The 16313-nt window shown below is 40.2% G+C and overlaps 1 protein-coding gene across 6 annotated transcripts in view; it reads left to right on the forward strand.

Moving 5' to 3' along the window:
• The window catches only part of TADA2A (transcriptional adaptor 2A), a 49606-nt gene that overhangs the window by 28130 nt on the left and 5163 nt on the right, over nt 1-16313 (forward strand). For all 6 annotated transcript variants that reach the window (XM_070227582.1, XM_023652973.2, XM_014741661.3 and 3 more), the window contains exons 9-14: nt 5274-5337; nt 7440-7483; nt 10514-10624; nt 12161-12232; nt 14655-14787; nt 15349-15392. In XM_070227582.1, the coding sequence (XP_070083683.1) occupies nt 5274-5337; nt 7440-7483; nt 10514-10624; nt 12161-12232; nt 14655-14787; nt 15349-15392 (468 nt within the window). The remainder of the gene's footprint in view (nt 1-5273; nt 5338-7439; nt 7484-10513; nt 10625-12160; nt 12233-14654; nt 14788-15348; nt 15393-16313) is intronic.

A 16313-nucleotide genomic window follows, 5' to 3' on the forward strand; every position in this document is an offset into this window, starting at 1 on the left:
ACTGTCTTTACAACCTTGAATTTTTGTTGCTTTCTGTTTGTGTGAGTGTGAGATTTCACATTGGTTGTCTTCAGTAGCTTAACCACATTCCTGAGAAGTAGGAGTGATATTTTCCCATTTTACATTCAGGGAAATGCCCAAAGGAGTTAAGTAACTTGCCTAAGGCTTCTTACTTAACTTAGGCAAAGTTGCTGACTTTAACCATTAGGTCACATAGTCTTCTTTCCTTCACAGAACTAATTGTGTACATCTTAACCAAAAATTTAGGGGGGAAATGACTTAAACCGCTTTGCTTCTGGGGAATACCTGAGTCACAGGTTTGTACTTGTGTGGTTGCAATTGGGATTTTGATTGACTTCCCTGCGTTTAAGGCTTCTGAGTTGGTTTTCTTGCCAAGCAAGCAGTAAGTGCCTTCTGTCAGGAAAACAGAAACATGTTGCCAGCTATTTTGAACAATGTTAGAAATACATTGCAGTGGGAAGGAGCTGCCTCTGACTTCTGCCCACTTCTTGAAATATTTTAAGGCCAGCCGTTTGAAACTTTCTCAGTCCCCAGTGTAATCACAGGGAGACTGTTCTTCCTTCAAAGCTGAGATTTCAGAGACCTTGCATCAGTGGATAGGTTATGGGTGGTTTTAGTTTGTTTGCTTTTAGTGATCTCTGGTTCTTTGTTTGTCCGCTTTACTGGAACCTCCAGTCACTTTAAGTAGGATGTGAACCGATGATTCTCATTCTTTCAGTGTCTGTCTTCTCATTTCTATTCTGCCTGCTGTACTGTGGTCCTCCCTGGGCTATTCGTGCAGTTAAGATGTTATAATCAGTTGCTGCTATCTCAGTGTGCTTTATAAGGAAAAGACATCACTTCAAGTATGAATTTTTCTCTGGGAGAGTTCTAGCTCTCCTCCCCTTGTTTCTATGTGTTCCTTTCCTTCTCTTTGTTCTCCAGAGCCAGTTGTGCAAGTTTAAACTACTGAAATGATCAAGCAATAAAGCCAATCATCAGCAGTATTTATTTATAGATTTTTTTTTTTTTTGGTAACACAGTCTCTTTGCTTTTTTTCTGTTTAATTAAGTCATTCCCACACAATCTCAGGAAACAACATCGTAAGGTAATGTTTTAGAAAAATTATAGAAATGTTTTGTGAAAATTAGCAATAATTTCCACTGGATCTTCAGGCAGTCTCTTTCCTGTTGACCTCATCTTGTTATTGGGTGGATATACGAGATAAGGTGCGTGAAGAGCCTGGAACGTGATAAATTCTCAGTGTATGTTAGCTATTTGCTTAACTATTTTCTTTTCTTCTCTTTCTCCCTTGAACTGTTGATATCTGATTCTATTTGTCGTAAGAAGTAGAGTTAGAGTTCACTATAAAACTTGTATTTGGTTATACTGCTTGTCGGAGACACATCCTCTCCTCCCTGTTCCTACTGCCTCTTCCACCACACAGGCGTGTAAAGTGCATCTCCACCAGCATAGTGTTCTAAAGCCTGTCATTCCACAGCAGTTGTGTTAGAAGACAGTGGCAAGGCCTGGGGCATTCTATGGTACCTGGGCTTTTATATGGAACAACCTTATAAATCAAGAAAGAGTTCGTTTGTAGAAAGAATTCTGCTACCTAAAAACAATGCTTTGAAAACCATTGCCTTAAATCTTGGACCTGATATTATTGAATTATTTTTGGTTTGTGAGCAGTTATGAGGAAAAATGAAACAATGTTTAAAATTTTGAACTTGTTAGAAACAAACAAATCCATGGTAGTTAATACTTTTTTATTTTTATACTTAAACTTTAAAAAATACTGCATTCACTCACTTATTGAGGTCATTCACCTGGAACTTATGTTATTTTTATCTCAGACCCAAGGAAGAATGGCCTGAATAGAGTATTCCTGGTTATTTCCCAGTGATTGAATTTACATATGTAAATAGTGCATCTGCTTATAGCCCAGCATGTTAGATTTTGGTGTTTCTTCCTTCTAATCTGAGACTACCCTGAGGGCAAGTAGCAGTGAGATGCACAGTAATGAGTCAGGATGGAGTATCCAGAATTTATTTCTATCATCTTGCTGGGGCTACCATATTGACAGCGCATCAGGATTGTACATTGTTCATCTTCTGTTTGCTCTCATATAGTGAAAGAAATTGATGATTCTGTTGAGCCATTGTGTTCTGTTCTCTTACTTGATTGATTCAATTTTTTTCCTACCCTAAAATCTAGTTACAGCAGAAGTGTGTGTTTCACACTGTTCCGTGGAGGTACCCTCAAGGACTATGACTGGGAAAGATAGCTGTAGATGGAGTAGGGAGAAGCGAGAGGGTCAGCTAGAGCAGATCTAACTTACCTGTTCCAAATAAGAATTTATTTGAAAACAAGGTTTAAAAGTTATCCTAGTAGAACATAGCAATCTGTGCTGACTCATTGCCCCCTGGGCTAACCTTGAACTTGTGTCTCATGTTCTTTGGATCAGCAATGAGATTGTATTGCTGTTTTTGTTTATCAGTATTACAGAGGCTCTAGGCTGTATTTTGGAATGAAACTTACTATCCTGGAAGAAGTGATTGTCAAACACAACTAAATTCTTTGCTGCAAAGGCTAGTGTGTTATTAGAAATTGTATTACCTAACAGTTGAATAATGTATTTTAGTTTTTCAAAGGACAAATGTCAATTCAGTATGTTGTGCTCTAGAGCCTCGTTCTTCTGTGACTACTTTCAGTAATTGAAATAAAACAAAACCTACCAAACTCTCAACTTATACAAAATTTAAGGAGATAACAAGTTATTAAGATAGTTCCAGGGGCCAGCCTCGTGGCCAAGTGGTTAAGTTCATGCACACCGCTTCAGCGGCCCAGGGTTTCACCAGTTCAGATCCTGGGCCATGGACATGACACCACTCATCAGGCCATGCTGAGGCAGCATTCCACATGCCATAACTAGAAGGACCCACAACTAAAATATGCAACTATGTACTGGGGGGATTTGGGGAGAAAAAAAAGAAAGTTCCAGAATCTACTGAAATCATTTTTTTTCTTTTTTTCTTTTTTTTTTAAAGATTTTATTTTTTTCCTTTTTCTCCCCAAAGCTCCCCGGTACATAGTTGTATATTCTTCGTTGTGGGTCCTTCTAGTTGTGGCATGTGGGACGCTGCCTCAGCGTGGTTTGATGAGCAGTGCCATGTCCGCGCCCAGGGTTCAAACCAACGAAACACTGGGCCGCCTGCAGCGGAGCGCGTGAACTTAACCACTTGGCCACGGGGCCAGCCCCAGAAATCATTTTTTTTCTTTTTTGAGGAAGATTAGCCCTGAGCTAACTGCTGCCAATCCTCCTCTTTTTGCTGAGGAAGACTGGCCCTGAGCTAACATCCATGCCCATCTTCCTTTACTTTATACATGGGTCACCTACCACAGCATGGCTTGCCAAGTGGTGCCATGGCCACACCCGGGATCTGAACCGGTAAACCCTGGGCCGCCAAAGCAGAACGTGCGCACTTAACCAGTGCGCCACCAGGCCAGCCTCTGAAGTCATTAAATCTTAAGATTCCCTCAGAATCCATAGATTATAGATGAGAACAGTGGTTTAATGTAGCATGGCCTGTGTTATGTGCTCCTCATATTTTCTTCTAGAGTTGTTAATGATTGATCTTCATTTCTTAACCCTAGAGATCTTCAGACTATAAAAAGCCTGTGGGATAATTTTTTACTTCTGAGGTTTTTTTTTTTTTAAATATACATTTCATTTTTAGTTAAGCCAGATTTAGGATATAGGACTAACAGAGAAATTAAACATGTTGGGCAATTTCAGTGTCTTTCCTACTCGGCTCTGGAACCAGACTGTCTGGGGTGGATCCCTGCTCTGTACTTTAGCTGCTGTGTGGTCTTGTGCAGGTTGTTTTGTGTGCGTGGTGTATAGGGTATATGAGGGAATGGTAGGGAACAAGACTGGAAAGATAGGCAGAATCAAGACAGTAAGGGGTCTTAGATAATATGTAGGAATTTGAACTCCTGTAAGTGGATGGGAAGCCACTGGAAAATTATGAGCAGGGGAGTTATACCATCAGATTGTGCTTACAAACATTACTGTGGTTCCATTTGAAAGGGATGAATTGCAGTAGGTCAAGAATGGAGTCATTAAAAGAGTGGATGTAGTGATCTAGGTCAGACAAGATACCTGAGCTAAGGAATAGGATTAGAGACAGAGAGGAAGACATAAATATGAGAGAGATTTAAGCATTAAGTATAAGTAAGACTCACTGACTGACCAGATACAGAGACGGGGGGAGGGAAAGTCCAGGTTGATTTCTGTCTTAGCTGGGTGTACTGTGATGCTGTTAACCAAGAGAAGTGTTTTTGGAGCATGGGAAAGAGAATACAAGTTTGTAACTAAAGACTGTATGAGTAGAGATAGCCAAATAGGGTCTGGAGCTTAAAATAAATATCTGAGTTTGAGATGATATATTTTGATAATACTTGGAACCACAGGAGTGGCTGAATTTATAGGAATAAGGTGACAGGTGACAAAAGAGATGAGAATAGAACCTGAAGTACTCCAAAAAGGGAAAAATTGGCCAGGGAAAGAAAGAGAACCAGAACTATTGTATTTTCATCAGAAAACTTTTGCTATCCACTAACACTTTTCTCCTAATTCCCCATGTCTTTAACATGAGACTAAAACCAGGAAAGGATTGGGACATGGGCACGCAAGCAGGGCACAGCTTTTGGATTGTTAGGCTGTTTAATGGTACTTTTCACTGCTAAATGCAGAACTATCCCCTAAATAGTTGCTGCTCCCCAACTGAAAACTGCTGCTCTGGGAAAATGTCTATGCCGCACCTTATTCACGTCTGTCTTGTCTTGACGTTGTCTCCTCAGCTTACTCCTGTGCAGTTATAACCTCAGTCAATATTCATTTTTTATGACTATTCTAATAGACGTAATTTCAAGCCCATGTGTTACCAAAGCCCATGTTGAACTGTTACATGAAAGCTAGTCATCTACGTGACAAGGCATGGCCAAAAGAGGTGTTCAGTAGAAAGCAGAAATTGTTATCCATAGGGTAATGCCGTATAAATACAGACATAGGAAAAGAGAACTTCACTATAATTTACTATTAAAGAAATTCAGTATCCTAGGATATTTTTGTTTCGAAAAGACAAATTTCCTGGACCAGTGAGTGTGGAATAGTTAGCAATATGAGATTCAAAGTTTAGGACAGTTTGGGTAAAAGATTTATTTTTGTTATAGCTTTATTTATATGCCATGTATTTATTTATTTATAGCTCTGAAGATGGCTGTAGTGGATATCTACCATTCCAGGTTAAAGGAGAGACAAAGGCGGAAAAAGTGAGTATAGAAAAACATCTTGCTTCTTTTACTTTTGGACTGTTGACCATATATAGCCCATAAGAACATTCCACTTGTGGCTCGTCTTGTGACCTTGAGGAAGACACTTAACCTCCTTGGGACTCAGTTTTTCCATCTGTCAAATGGGGATAAGAATGCCTGTTCTTGTTTTGTTTTTACCTCCTCCTTCTGTACCCTTTCTTGATTTTATGATGACCAGTGAATAATGTGGGTGCACTGTTTTAAGGAAAAAAGGAACAAGATAAATTCAAGGTGTTAAGTTGTTTTGCTTTTTTTAATGCTCTCATTCTAACTGCTCATTTTTTATAAGTCTTTTATCTAAAAGGACTTCAAAGAAATTCTGAACAAGTTTCAGGCACTCTTGGTTATTCCTTCTCTTTGGAACAGAACAAAAAATATACATTCAGACTGAGAAATTATGGATCCTAGACCCCTGTTGGATTACAGAGATTTTACAAAGTTCAGAGAAGGGTATGCAGAGGGTGTGAGTGTGCACGTGTGTGTGTGTGTATGTATATGTGTGCCTGTTACTATGGTGTTACTAACTAGAAACACAGTGGTATCACAACAATAAAAAGAAATGGGGCGGGGCCTGCCCTGTGGCTGAGTGGTTAAGTTTGTGCACTCCACTTCGAAGGCCCAGGGTTTTCCTGGTTCGGATCCTGAGCACGGACCTAGCACTGCTCATCAAGCCATGTTGAGGTGGCGTCCCACATGCCACAACTAGAAGGACCCACAATGAAAATATACAACTATGTACTGGGGGGCTTTGGGGAGAAGAAGGAAAAAAAAAAGGAGGGGCTTGCCCAGTGGCTGGCACAGCTGTTAAGTGCGCACATTCCGCTTCTCGGTGGCCTGGGGTTCACCAGTTCGGATCCCGGGTGCGGACATGGCACCGCTTGGCAAAAGACATGCTGTGGCAGGCATCCCACGTATAAAGTAGAGGAAGATGGGCATGGATGTTAGCTCAGGGCCAGTCTTCCTCAGCAAAAAGAGGAGGATTGGCAGCAGTTAACTCAGGGCTAATCTTCCTCAAAAAGAAAAAAGAAAGCAGTGGGGCTTGGGAGACTCTCCTGAGGGACAAAGACGTGATCTAAAGTAAATCCTACTCTGCATGTCTGGAGTAAGCTTCCAGGAAGTGCTGAAGAAGATTACCCAGCTGCTTTTCTGAGAAGCTTCATTGCTAGTCATGAATACGTCTGATATAAATCAAAGGTTCCAGACACAAAACTCTGCATGGTTTATTTAGTTTCTCTTTTGCTTAAAACACACAATTAGAGCAAGGCAGTTTTGTAGAACTCAGTTGTTGAGGTTGCTATAATGCCCTTCCATTAAACATACACAATATTTATTTCAAATAGCTTCAAAACATTATGTGAATGTACAGTTGTTAATGTTGAATGTGGGATCATGGTGCCCTTCTATGGTTAACAGATTTCCCTTAAATGGCCATTCTCAATTATTACTTCCTTAAGCTGAATAGATTTTTTGTTTTGTTTTGTTTTGGTGAGGAAGATTGTCCCTGAGCTAACGTATGTTGCCAGTCTTTCTCTTTTTGCTTGAGGAAGATTGTCCCTGAGCTAACATCTGTGCCAGTCTTCCTCTATTTTGTATATGGGACACCGCCACAGCATAGCTTGGTGAGTGGTGTGTAGGTCCGTGCCTGGGATCTGAACCCATGAACCCTGGGCCGCTGAAGCAAACCATGCAAACTTAACCACTATGCCACCAGGCCAGCCCCTGAATAGATTAATTTTTATGACATGACACTGATTTCCTTCTATTTCATCTTAATGTAGACATGTATTTTTCAGTATTTGCGCGTGCTCATTAATTGATTTGTTCATCCAGCAAATAGTTATTGAGAGTCTACTATGCCCAAGGAGATGAAAAATATATGATGCTTGAGAGCCTAAAATTGTGTTAGTGACTCACTGACCTGCAAAACTTTGTGGGGAGTGACTTCTTTGGACCTCAGTATTCTACCTCATAGTGTTTAGGATGTCTAATAAACACTGCATGTGGAAGACATTATTAAATATGAAACTAATTATAATACATTATTGTGGCTTTTATTCTAGAATTATAAGAGACCATGGATTAATCAACCTTAGAAAGTTTCAGTGTAAGTATTAGCTGCTTTCTTTATTTTAAAATTTCTTCCAACATTATTGAATTGTTTTAAACAAATCGTTTATGGCAGTAGTTCTTAATCCAAGTTGCGTATTAGCATCACCTAGGAAGTTTTAGGAAATTCTAGTGCCTGGGTGTCACCCCAGACTAAGTCAGAATCTCAGGGTAGAGCTAGAGCATCTGTATTTTAAAAACATATTCATAATGAGAGTTAAGAACCTGGAGCCAGCCCTGTGGCCAAGTGGTTAAGTTCACGCGCTCTGCTTCCATGGCCCAGGGTTTCACCAGTTTGGATCCTGGGTGTGGATGTGGCACCGCTCATCAGGCCATGCTGAGGTGGCATCCCACATGCCACAACTAGAAGGATCCGCAACTAAAATATACAACCATGTACGGGGGCACTTTGGGGAGAACAAGGAAAAATAAAAAATAAAAATAAAAAAATCATTAAAAAAATCCAAACATTAATGTATAGTCAATAGTGCTTGCATGAGAATTCTTTTTTTTTTTAATTAGTAATTATAGCACAAATATTAATGGATCATTTCTGGAACAAGGTAGGGTCATTGTTTTGGAACTGTATGTTAAACATAACATAACCTTGATCTTCAGATTTTGAAAACGTTTTTATGGAAAAATCAACAGAAAATGATGTGTTTATTTTGCATGGTAGTGGACAAACCAAAAAAGCATTTATCATTTTATGATGGTGATAATAAACCTATAGTGATTTTTAAGTGAATGCTAACTTTGACCTCACTGTTTTAATATTGGAGATACCTAGGCTGGGCAGAAAGAGGCCCTGTTCTTTTTCTTCCTCTGTACTGTAGAGTTTATTTAGCAAATAAGAATGATGATCTCATAGTAATTATAATATTTATATTAAAATCTTTATAATACTTATATTTCACAATAGTCTTTTTTTGTAAAAGTACCTAATGACTTTCGTGCTTCACATCCTAGTCGATAGAATCTTAGAGCATTTGGCACTCTGGGCCACTGTCGGGTTCAACTCAGCCAGACATGGGTTAAGTGTTTTTTTAATATAGTCATAATCATAAGTATGTTACATTTTATTTTGTTTAATTTTTTGCTTTCTGTTATGCATTTTTCAAGTGTGATGTTTTGAGGATATCACTTTTAATAGTTACATAATATGTTGTATCTATACATAAATATATATTAATATGCTTAACCTGTCTTTTATTATTATTTAGCTTTAGAATTTTTTTTTAAGGTAGATTCCCAGAAATTGAATTAATATTTAGGTCAAAGAATATGATGATAAAAATGCTTGACACAGGCTGCCAGATTGCTTTCCAAAAGATGGTTATGTGAATTTATATTCCTTCCTGCAATGTACAAGATTGCCTGTTTAACCTTGTTCCATTGAGAGCTGTGGGTTTGCAAAAATAACTCAAGATCATATTTCCATGCCCTTTCTATTGACAATAATTGGTCATGTTCCGGTAGCCACAGTAGTGGGTTCCCCCGTCTGAATTCCAGGACTTTCCGTAATAGGTCTGTTGGGTTTTAACCTTTATTCCTAGTAGACCTTGACTTTTGTATAAATTCTCTTCTCGGCTGGTGGACAGAGGTCAGTTTAGCCTCATTATTCTTTCAACTATATTTCTTAGGTATAGAGCTGAGGGGAAGCTCTGTTGCTTCCGAGAAAGAAGTGGCATGTACAAGGTGTTTTCAGAAGTTTTTTTAAAGATTTTATTTATTCCTTTTTCTTCCCAAAGCCCCCTGGTACATAGTTGTATATTCTAGTTGTGGGTCCCTCTAGTTGTGGCATGTGGGATGCCCCCTCAGCATGGCCTGATGAGCGGTGCCATGTCCACACCCAGGATCCGAACCAGCAAAACCCTGGGCCACCAAAGCAGAGTGTGCAAACTCAACCACTGGGCTATGGGGCCAGCCCCCCAGAAGTTTTAAGTTACCGTTATACTGAACCGATATGTGACCTTAATATGGTAGGCAGAGTTGGTTTTTTTCATCAAATTTAAAAATTTTACTCCAAATTCTTTTGTATTATCTCTGCAGTGAGCAGGAGAGGGAGTTGTAGTGAAAATAATCAATCTGTGGCTGCCCATCAGATCAGCTCCTGGAATTTGTGGACAAGACTGTCTCCTGCAAGGGAAGAGATTCATCTAAAAAGAGGACTTAATTTTAATAACTGTCCTAAGTGAAAGCCTGTATCTTTAGTCCAAGAGTGGACAAACTAGCCTAGTTACTACTGATTATCTGATGGAAATGACCAAGTAGCAGTTTAAGAGTTCCTGACCCCTCCACCCTACCAGTTATTGTTGGTGGGTTTTGCTCCCTGTCTTCTTTGCCAATACCTCTTTTTATTAGAAATTTGGTCAGTAGTGATCCTCAAAGTTGCTGACCCTGGCTACCCTGTGTATGTGACCATTTACTTGCATGATAGTTATCAAAATTAGTAGTAAATTAAGTTATGGTGCTTGCTTTAGTTTAGAGAAAGGCAAAATGAACCATGTAGAGCGTGAAAAAATAAATGCCTCACTTAAGGATGTGTAGGTAGGGAGAAGATTTTTGGGAGGGCATGCGAGAGATTACCTACTTTCTCCAGGCTAATCTGCCTCTTCCAGATGGATCATTGTGTCTGCACTTCTCTTGCTTTCCTGCGGAAGTTAATACCGGAAATTTTGCCCAACACTGGGTTCCTAATAATGTGTGATCTGCCTTTAATTGTCTTTCCCGTTACTGCCAACAGTTCCTGCCCCTGTTCAGATTAAGAGACAGTGAGATGTGGAGGTCACTTGGGTGCTCAGTAGTGCAGATATCTCCAGTGATGATAACATCACTCTGTGATGCTGTTATCATTATGATTAATGTTTTGCATTCTTAGCATTTCTGTTTGCTTTCAGTCATAGGTAAGTTAGTCATGTGAGGTCAGGAATAACGTCCTTCCATTTCACTTCTTGTGAAAGAAATGCAGAAAACTTAGAGTTACTTATATTCTCTGTGACATGGTTGTGTTTCACTTTCTCTATAGTAATGGAGCGGCGGTATCCCAAGGAGGTCCAAGACCTTTATGAAACAATGAGGCGATTTGCAAGGATTGTGGGGCCAGTGGAGCATGACAAGTTCATTGAAAGCCATGCACGTAGGTAGTTTTTGAGTGTTAAGCAACTATTTGTGTGTGTGTGTGTGTGCGTGTGTGTGTAAATAGGAGAGAAAATAGTCTGTTTTATGTGATGTTCTGTAAACAAATAAATGGATATTTTCTTCTGTCTTCCCCTTTATTACCATGAGATAAATTTGGGACTTTAGGAGTGGGAGAAGAGAGGTTAAAAAACCTATTGGCTTCCCCCCCACCTCCCAGGTAAATAGTAGTTTAGTGGGTTCCCCCCCCCCACTTTTTATTATGGGAGTCTTCAAATATATACAAAAGTAGAGATAATAGTATAATGAGGATTCATGTATCTATCACCCAGCTTTAGTAATTACCAACACATGGCCAGTCCAGTTTCATCTTTACCACCCACTCCCCTCCCACCTTCAACTGGATTATTTTGAAGCAAATCTCAGACATCATATTATTTCAGTTATAAATATTTTAGTATTAAAACTAGTTTTTAAAAAGGGGGCAGAGTTGGATGACTCATGGAAATAGTACTGCCATCATTCTTTTCCCTTTCTCTCTGAGAGAGCTCTACCCAGTTACCATTTGATTTTTTCACGATAAAAAATTGAAGTTGTTAAGGCAGTAAGGCCTAGACTTTAAAACAGTCTGGACTGGGTGACTTGGTCTATGCTTTTCATCGTGAGATTTGTGTATTTGACCCCCTAGTGTAGTTCTGGGAAGGTACTTTACCAAGGCTCTTACCCCGATCTCATCATGCAGATATTTCTTGCATGGCATTGTAGGCATTTATCTGAGCCAGGTTGGTTGTCCTCACGAAACACCCTGTTTGGTTGGCATTCTTTGTGTGGTTTCTACTGGTGACTGATCCCTTACTTCCTGTCCCAGTTTGTGCCATCCCTGGTTTATGTGTCACTCCAAAGAACTACACCCCGTGGATTGTCAAGACTCTTCCTTCATCCTCTATTTTAAAGCACCCAAATTTGGATGTTCTATCACGTAATAACCCAAGCAGTGCAACCTGATCTGTGTGCTCAGAGAAGGCAGAAATCTTTGGTTTATGGAAACACAATGCTCTTTTGTTCTATGGGAGAAAAGCTATAACAAAACTATCTGGGACTTGAGCACAGAGCTTTTGTCCTTTCCTTGCAAACGAGCCACATCAAGTAATACCAGAGACCGGTTTCTTAAAAGAGTTTGGTTATGTGGATAGAACTTTTAAGAGGATAAATAGAGCAGGGAAACTTGCTTATTTAGAAAATTATATTCGTTACTTCTGTAGCTAAATGAATTCAGCCAGTTTACTCATAAGTTTCTAGGAGATGGTTCCAGCTGCTTTCTCCAGCTAGAGACAGCAGCCAGAAGACAGCTGGAGTAGGTTTTTCTCAGCTCTTGGGTAAAATTTCTAATGAGATGTTACCAACAAATAGGATTCCCCAAATGGAAATGCCCAGTCTTTTATATAAGGCAGAATTACTGAAAATAACAGCAAAAGTGCTCATTTTTGTTGATTTTGTTTTTCCGGTTTTTCTCTTTCATTCTTTTTGGGATGAACAGTGGAATTTGAACTCCGAAGGGAAATCAAAAGACTCCAGGAATACAGGACAGCAGGCATTACCAATTTTTGTAGTAAGTATGCTTAAGCTACACACTATGTCAGATGGCAGGTGTCTTCCAAACACTTAAGAGTCTCTGTCTGAGGTGGTATGGATTTTTTTTTAAACAAGCTTTCTTTTTTCACAATGAGTTTTTTATTTTTCCAGTAAAGTTGCATCTATTTAATCCTTATAAATACCATTATATGCATTATCTTAGATAAAATAAAAGTTATGACACAAAAAAGAGAGGTGCTGCTTTAGACTTAGGATTCCGTGGCCTCTTAAAAAAAAAAGGGAATTTTGTATTCCAGTTTTTAGCCTCAACCTTTTTAAATTTAATGATGATGGTCTCATCATTCTTTTCTTTTTTTTTTTTTTGAGGAAGATTAGCCCTGAGCTAATTACTGCCAGTCCTCCACTTTTTGCTGAGGAAGCCTGGCCCTGAGCTAACATCCATGCCATCTTCCTCCACTTTATATGTGGGACGCCTACCACAGCATGGTGTCCCAAGTGGTGCCATGTCCACACCTGGGATCCGAACCGGTGAACCCCAGGCTGCCGAGAAGCGGAACGTGCGCACTTAACCACTGTGCCACCAGGCCAGCCCCTCATCATTCTTATTAACCAAGCTTCCACTGGCTCTAGGTGCTTGCCTCCCCATTACTTGAGGTAGTAATAACAGTTATTTAAGAGCAGCTAACATCTAATAGCAGCAGTTTACCATGCACCAGGCCCTACGCTAAGCATTTCACCTGGATCGTGTCATTTATTTCTCATAGCAAACTAATGATGTATGTATTGTTAGTTCCATTTAATGAAGAAACTAAGACGTAAAGTGATAAAGAGATAGTTGTAGTAGAGCCAGGTCATGAGGGAAGGCAGTCAGTGTGTTATAGTAGTTAAGAGCTTGAGGTCTAGACTTGGACAGCTTGGGTTTGGATTCTGGCTCTCCTGCTTATCAGATCTGCAATTCTGTTCAAGTTTCAATTTTCTGAGCCTCTTAGAGTTATAATGCATGAAAACATAGCACAGTATGTGGCACACAATAAATCCTCGATAAATGTCAGTTTCTATTGTTTTGTTGTTATTGTTGGAAAGATCTTTAGTAGTTCTTCCTTCTTCCTGTTGATTGCAAGCTACCACCCACTACCCTCAAGAAGTAGCCCTGTGAGTGTAAGTGCACCCTAGTATAATTGTTCTTTATTTTTAACAACGGAAACCGTTTTTGAAATGAAATTTTATGTGGAGCCCTAATCTATAAATAAGATAAAAGAGACGACTTTGGTCTAAGTCCCATAGTTTGGCATGTGTGGAACCCAGGACCACCAGTATGTGGTGGTGCCCTCGTTCTTCACAATAACGCCTGAGATATCTTCATGGTATCCTGGGGCTCTGTGGCACATAGTTTGAAAGCCACTGGTGCTGTATTTTGGAATCTGTGTACCTTTGTTAACATGTAAAAAACACTGTGCAACCTTTGTTTAATAAGATGCCTATCAAAACTCTGATACCAGGCTGACCCCGTGGCCTGGTGGTTGAGTTCGTTGCTCTCTGCTTCGGCGGCCCAGATTCAGTTCCCAGGTGTGGACCTATACCACTCATCAGCAGCCATGCTGTGGTAGTGACCCACATACAAAGTAGGGGAAGACTGGCACAGATGTTATCTCGGGTGAATCTTCCTCAGGAAAAAAAAACTCTGATACCAGGTTTTGGTTACCTGATGTTGATTGCCTCTGGGAAGGAGGGGAAAGGGATAATACTGGTCAATGACAACTTATTTTTATTTGTAATTTTAATTGGGTGGTTTTTTCTCTTTTTTTAAATGCAGGATCTTTTTCTTCTTCTTCTTCTTCTTCCCAAAGCCCCCCAGTACATAGTTGTATATTCCAGTTGTAGGTCCTTCTCATTCTGCTGTGTGGGACACCTCCTCAGCATGGCCTGATGAGTGGTGGTAGGTCCACGCCCAGGATCCGAACTGGCAAAACCCTGGGCCCCCGAGGTGGAACATGTGAACTTAACCACTTGGCCACAGGGCCAGCCCCTCTAATTGGTTTTTAAGGAAGAGTGTATGTTCATAGTGCTTGTGCGACTTCAAAAAATACATAGATGGAAAAAAATAGAACAGGAAGCAAATATGACAGTGTTAAAAGTTAGTTACTTTTAGGGGGTGAAAATATGAGTTACTCTTACTTCCTTTGTACTTTTTCTTTGGCAGGGGTTTTTTGCCCTCAAATTTCTTAAAGGTAGAAAAGGAATAAAAATATTTTTATTTCTTGTCAAAAAAGGGACTTCTCACTAGAGGAAATCTACTTTGCTCTTGGAAAAATAATTGTGAGGGCAGTTTTGCAAAGGAAACCAAAAAGACAAACTGTTTGCTGGTCAGTTAGGTAGCTCTGCAGGTAGTTCTGCTGCCTTGTTGTTGTAGTCCTCGTGTTTGTTTTTTACCCCTCCAGGTGCCAGAACCTATGATCACCTCAAGAAGACACGAGAGGAGGAGCGTCTTAAACGCACCATGCTCTCTGAAGTTCTCCAGTATATCCAGGACAGTAGTGCTTGCCAGCAGTGGCTCCGCCGGCAAGCTGACATGTGAGTAATTCGTCCAGAGTGAAGGAACATCCCCTTGGATGCTTTGGCCTTTACGTGTTTTCAGAATTTCCACAGGCACCCTACCCTGAATGGCAGAGAAATAGTAACTGGGTAGCTAGAAGAATTCAGAAAATTTTAGCAGTCTGTCTCAGAAACTGTGTGGTAATGACAGTTTTGAGAAATATATTTGGCTTCCTAGAATCCCACTTTGATCTTATTTTTTAAAATTAGTAAATTCCCTCCACCCATGCCTTCTCTTTGCCTCCGTATCTATAGCTTTGATTTCCATTGGAGAATCATGTTCCTGTCCTTTCCCTGTGAATGGTCTCAGTGATGTTCCAGGCTAAGAGCTCTTCTTAACAAATCCAAGCGATTCCCCCACTCCCCCAGAACAGATTCCTTTCCTGGTTAGTGCAGTGGGATATCCTGGAAAATGTAGTGCAGTCTATCTTGTTAATCTCTTCAAAGTAACCAACCCGATAAATGGCGCCCAGTCCCCCACGGGGTTTTGGAAATTGCTTTCTTTGCTGTGACATAAGTTTAAATTCCTCTTTGTTGTAGTGATTCTGGCCTGAGTCCTTCCGTTCCAATGGCTTCAAATTCAGGTAATTATTTTTCAGGCTGGAGCAAGTCTTGATTGTGAAGCTTTCATTCTAGAGATTGTGGTGACCCAACAATCCCTCCCTACTTTGTGTGAGCAGAGTGTTTAGGCAGAGTAAAGGTAACTTGAGTGTTATCCCAATTTATAAACATCAGCAGGTTTTCAGAGTCTTCATGGCTAGACAGACACTTTCCTCAGAATTAGAGTACAGAGAAAGGAGAAGAAAGGACTCCAGAGAGGTGTTTGCTTTATTTTACCAGTGTTCATGGGCAGTTAGTTTACTATGGTTGTATCTACCACAAATTTTTTTCTTTTTCTTTCTTTCTTTCCTTTTTTTTTTTCTTTGCTGAGGCAGATTTTCCCTGAGCTAACATCTGCTGCCAATCTTCCTCTTTTTGCTGAGGAAGATTTGTCCTGAGCTAACATCTGTGCCAGTCTTCCTCTATTTTGTATGTGGGTTGCCGCCACAGCATGGCCATTGACAAGGGGTGTAGGTGTGTGCCCAGGAACCACACTCAGGCTGCTGAAGTGGAGAGTGACAAACTTAACCACTAGGCCACAGGGCTGGCCCTATCTACAACAAATTTTGAGATTTGTCTTGCCGGGGATAAATTAAAGGTTTTGTATCCTATATGAGCAAAGAGGCATGTTACTTGCCAGAAATGCAAGAATTTCTTTATAAATTGGAGGCTTAAGATATTTCTGTTTCTGGGGCCGGCCCCGTGGCCGAGTGGTTAAGTTCACATGCTCCGCTGCAGGCGGCCCAGTGTTTCGTCAGTTCGAATCCTGGGTGCAGACATGGCACCACTCATCAAGCCACGCTGAGGCAGCATCCCACATGCCACAACTAGAAGGACCCATAACGAAGAATATACAACTATGTACCGGGGAGTGTTGGGGAGAAAAAGGAAAAAAATAAAATCTT

Source organism: Equus caballus, chromosome 11, assembly GCF_041296265.1.
Source record: "Equus caballus isolate H_3958 breed thoroughbred chromosome 11, TB-T2T, whole genome shotgun sequence".
Classification (NCBI taxonomy): Eukaryota; Metazoa; Chordata; class Mammalia; order Perissodactyla; family Equidae; genus Equus; species Equus caballus.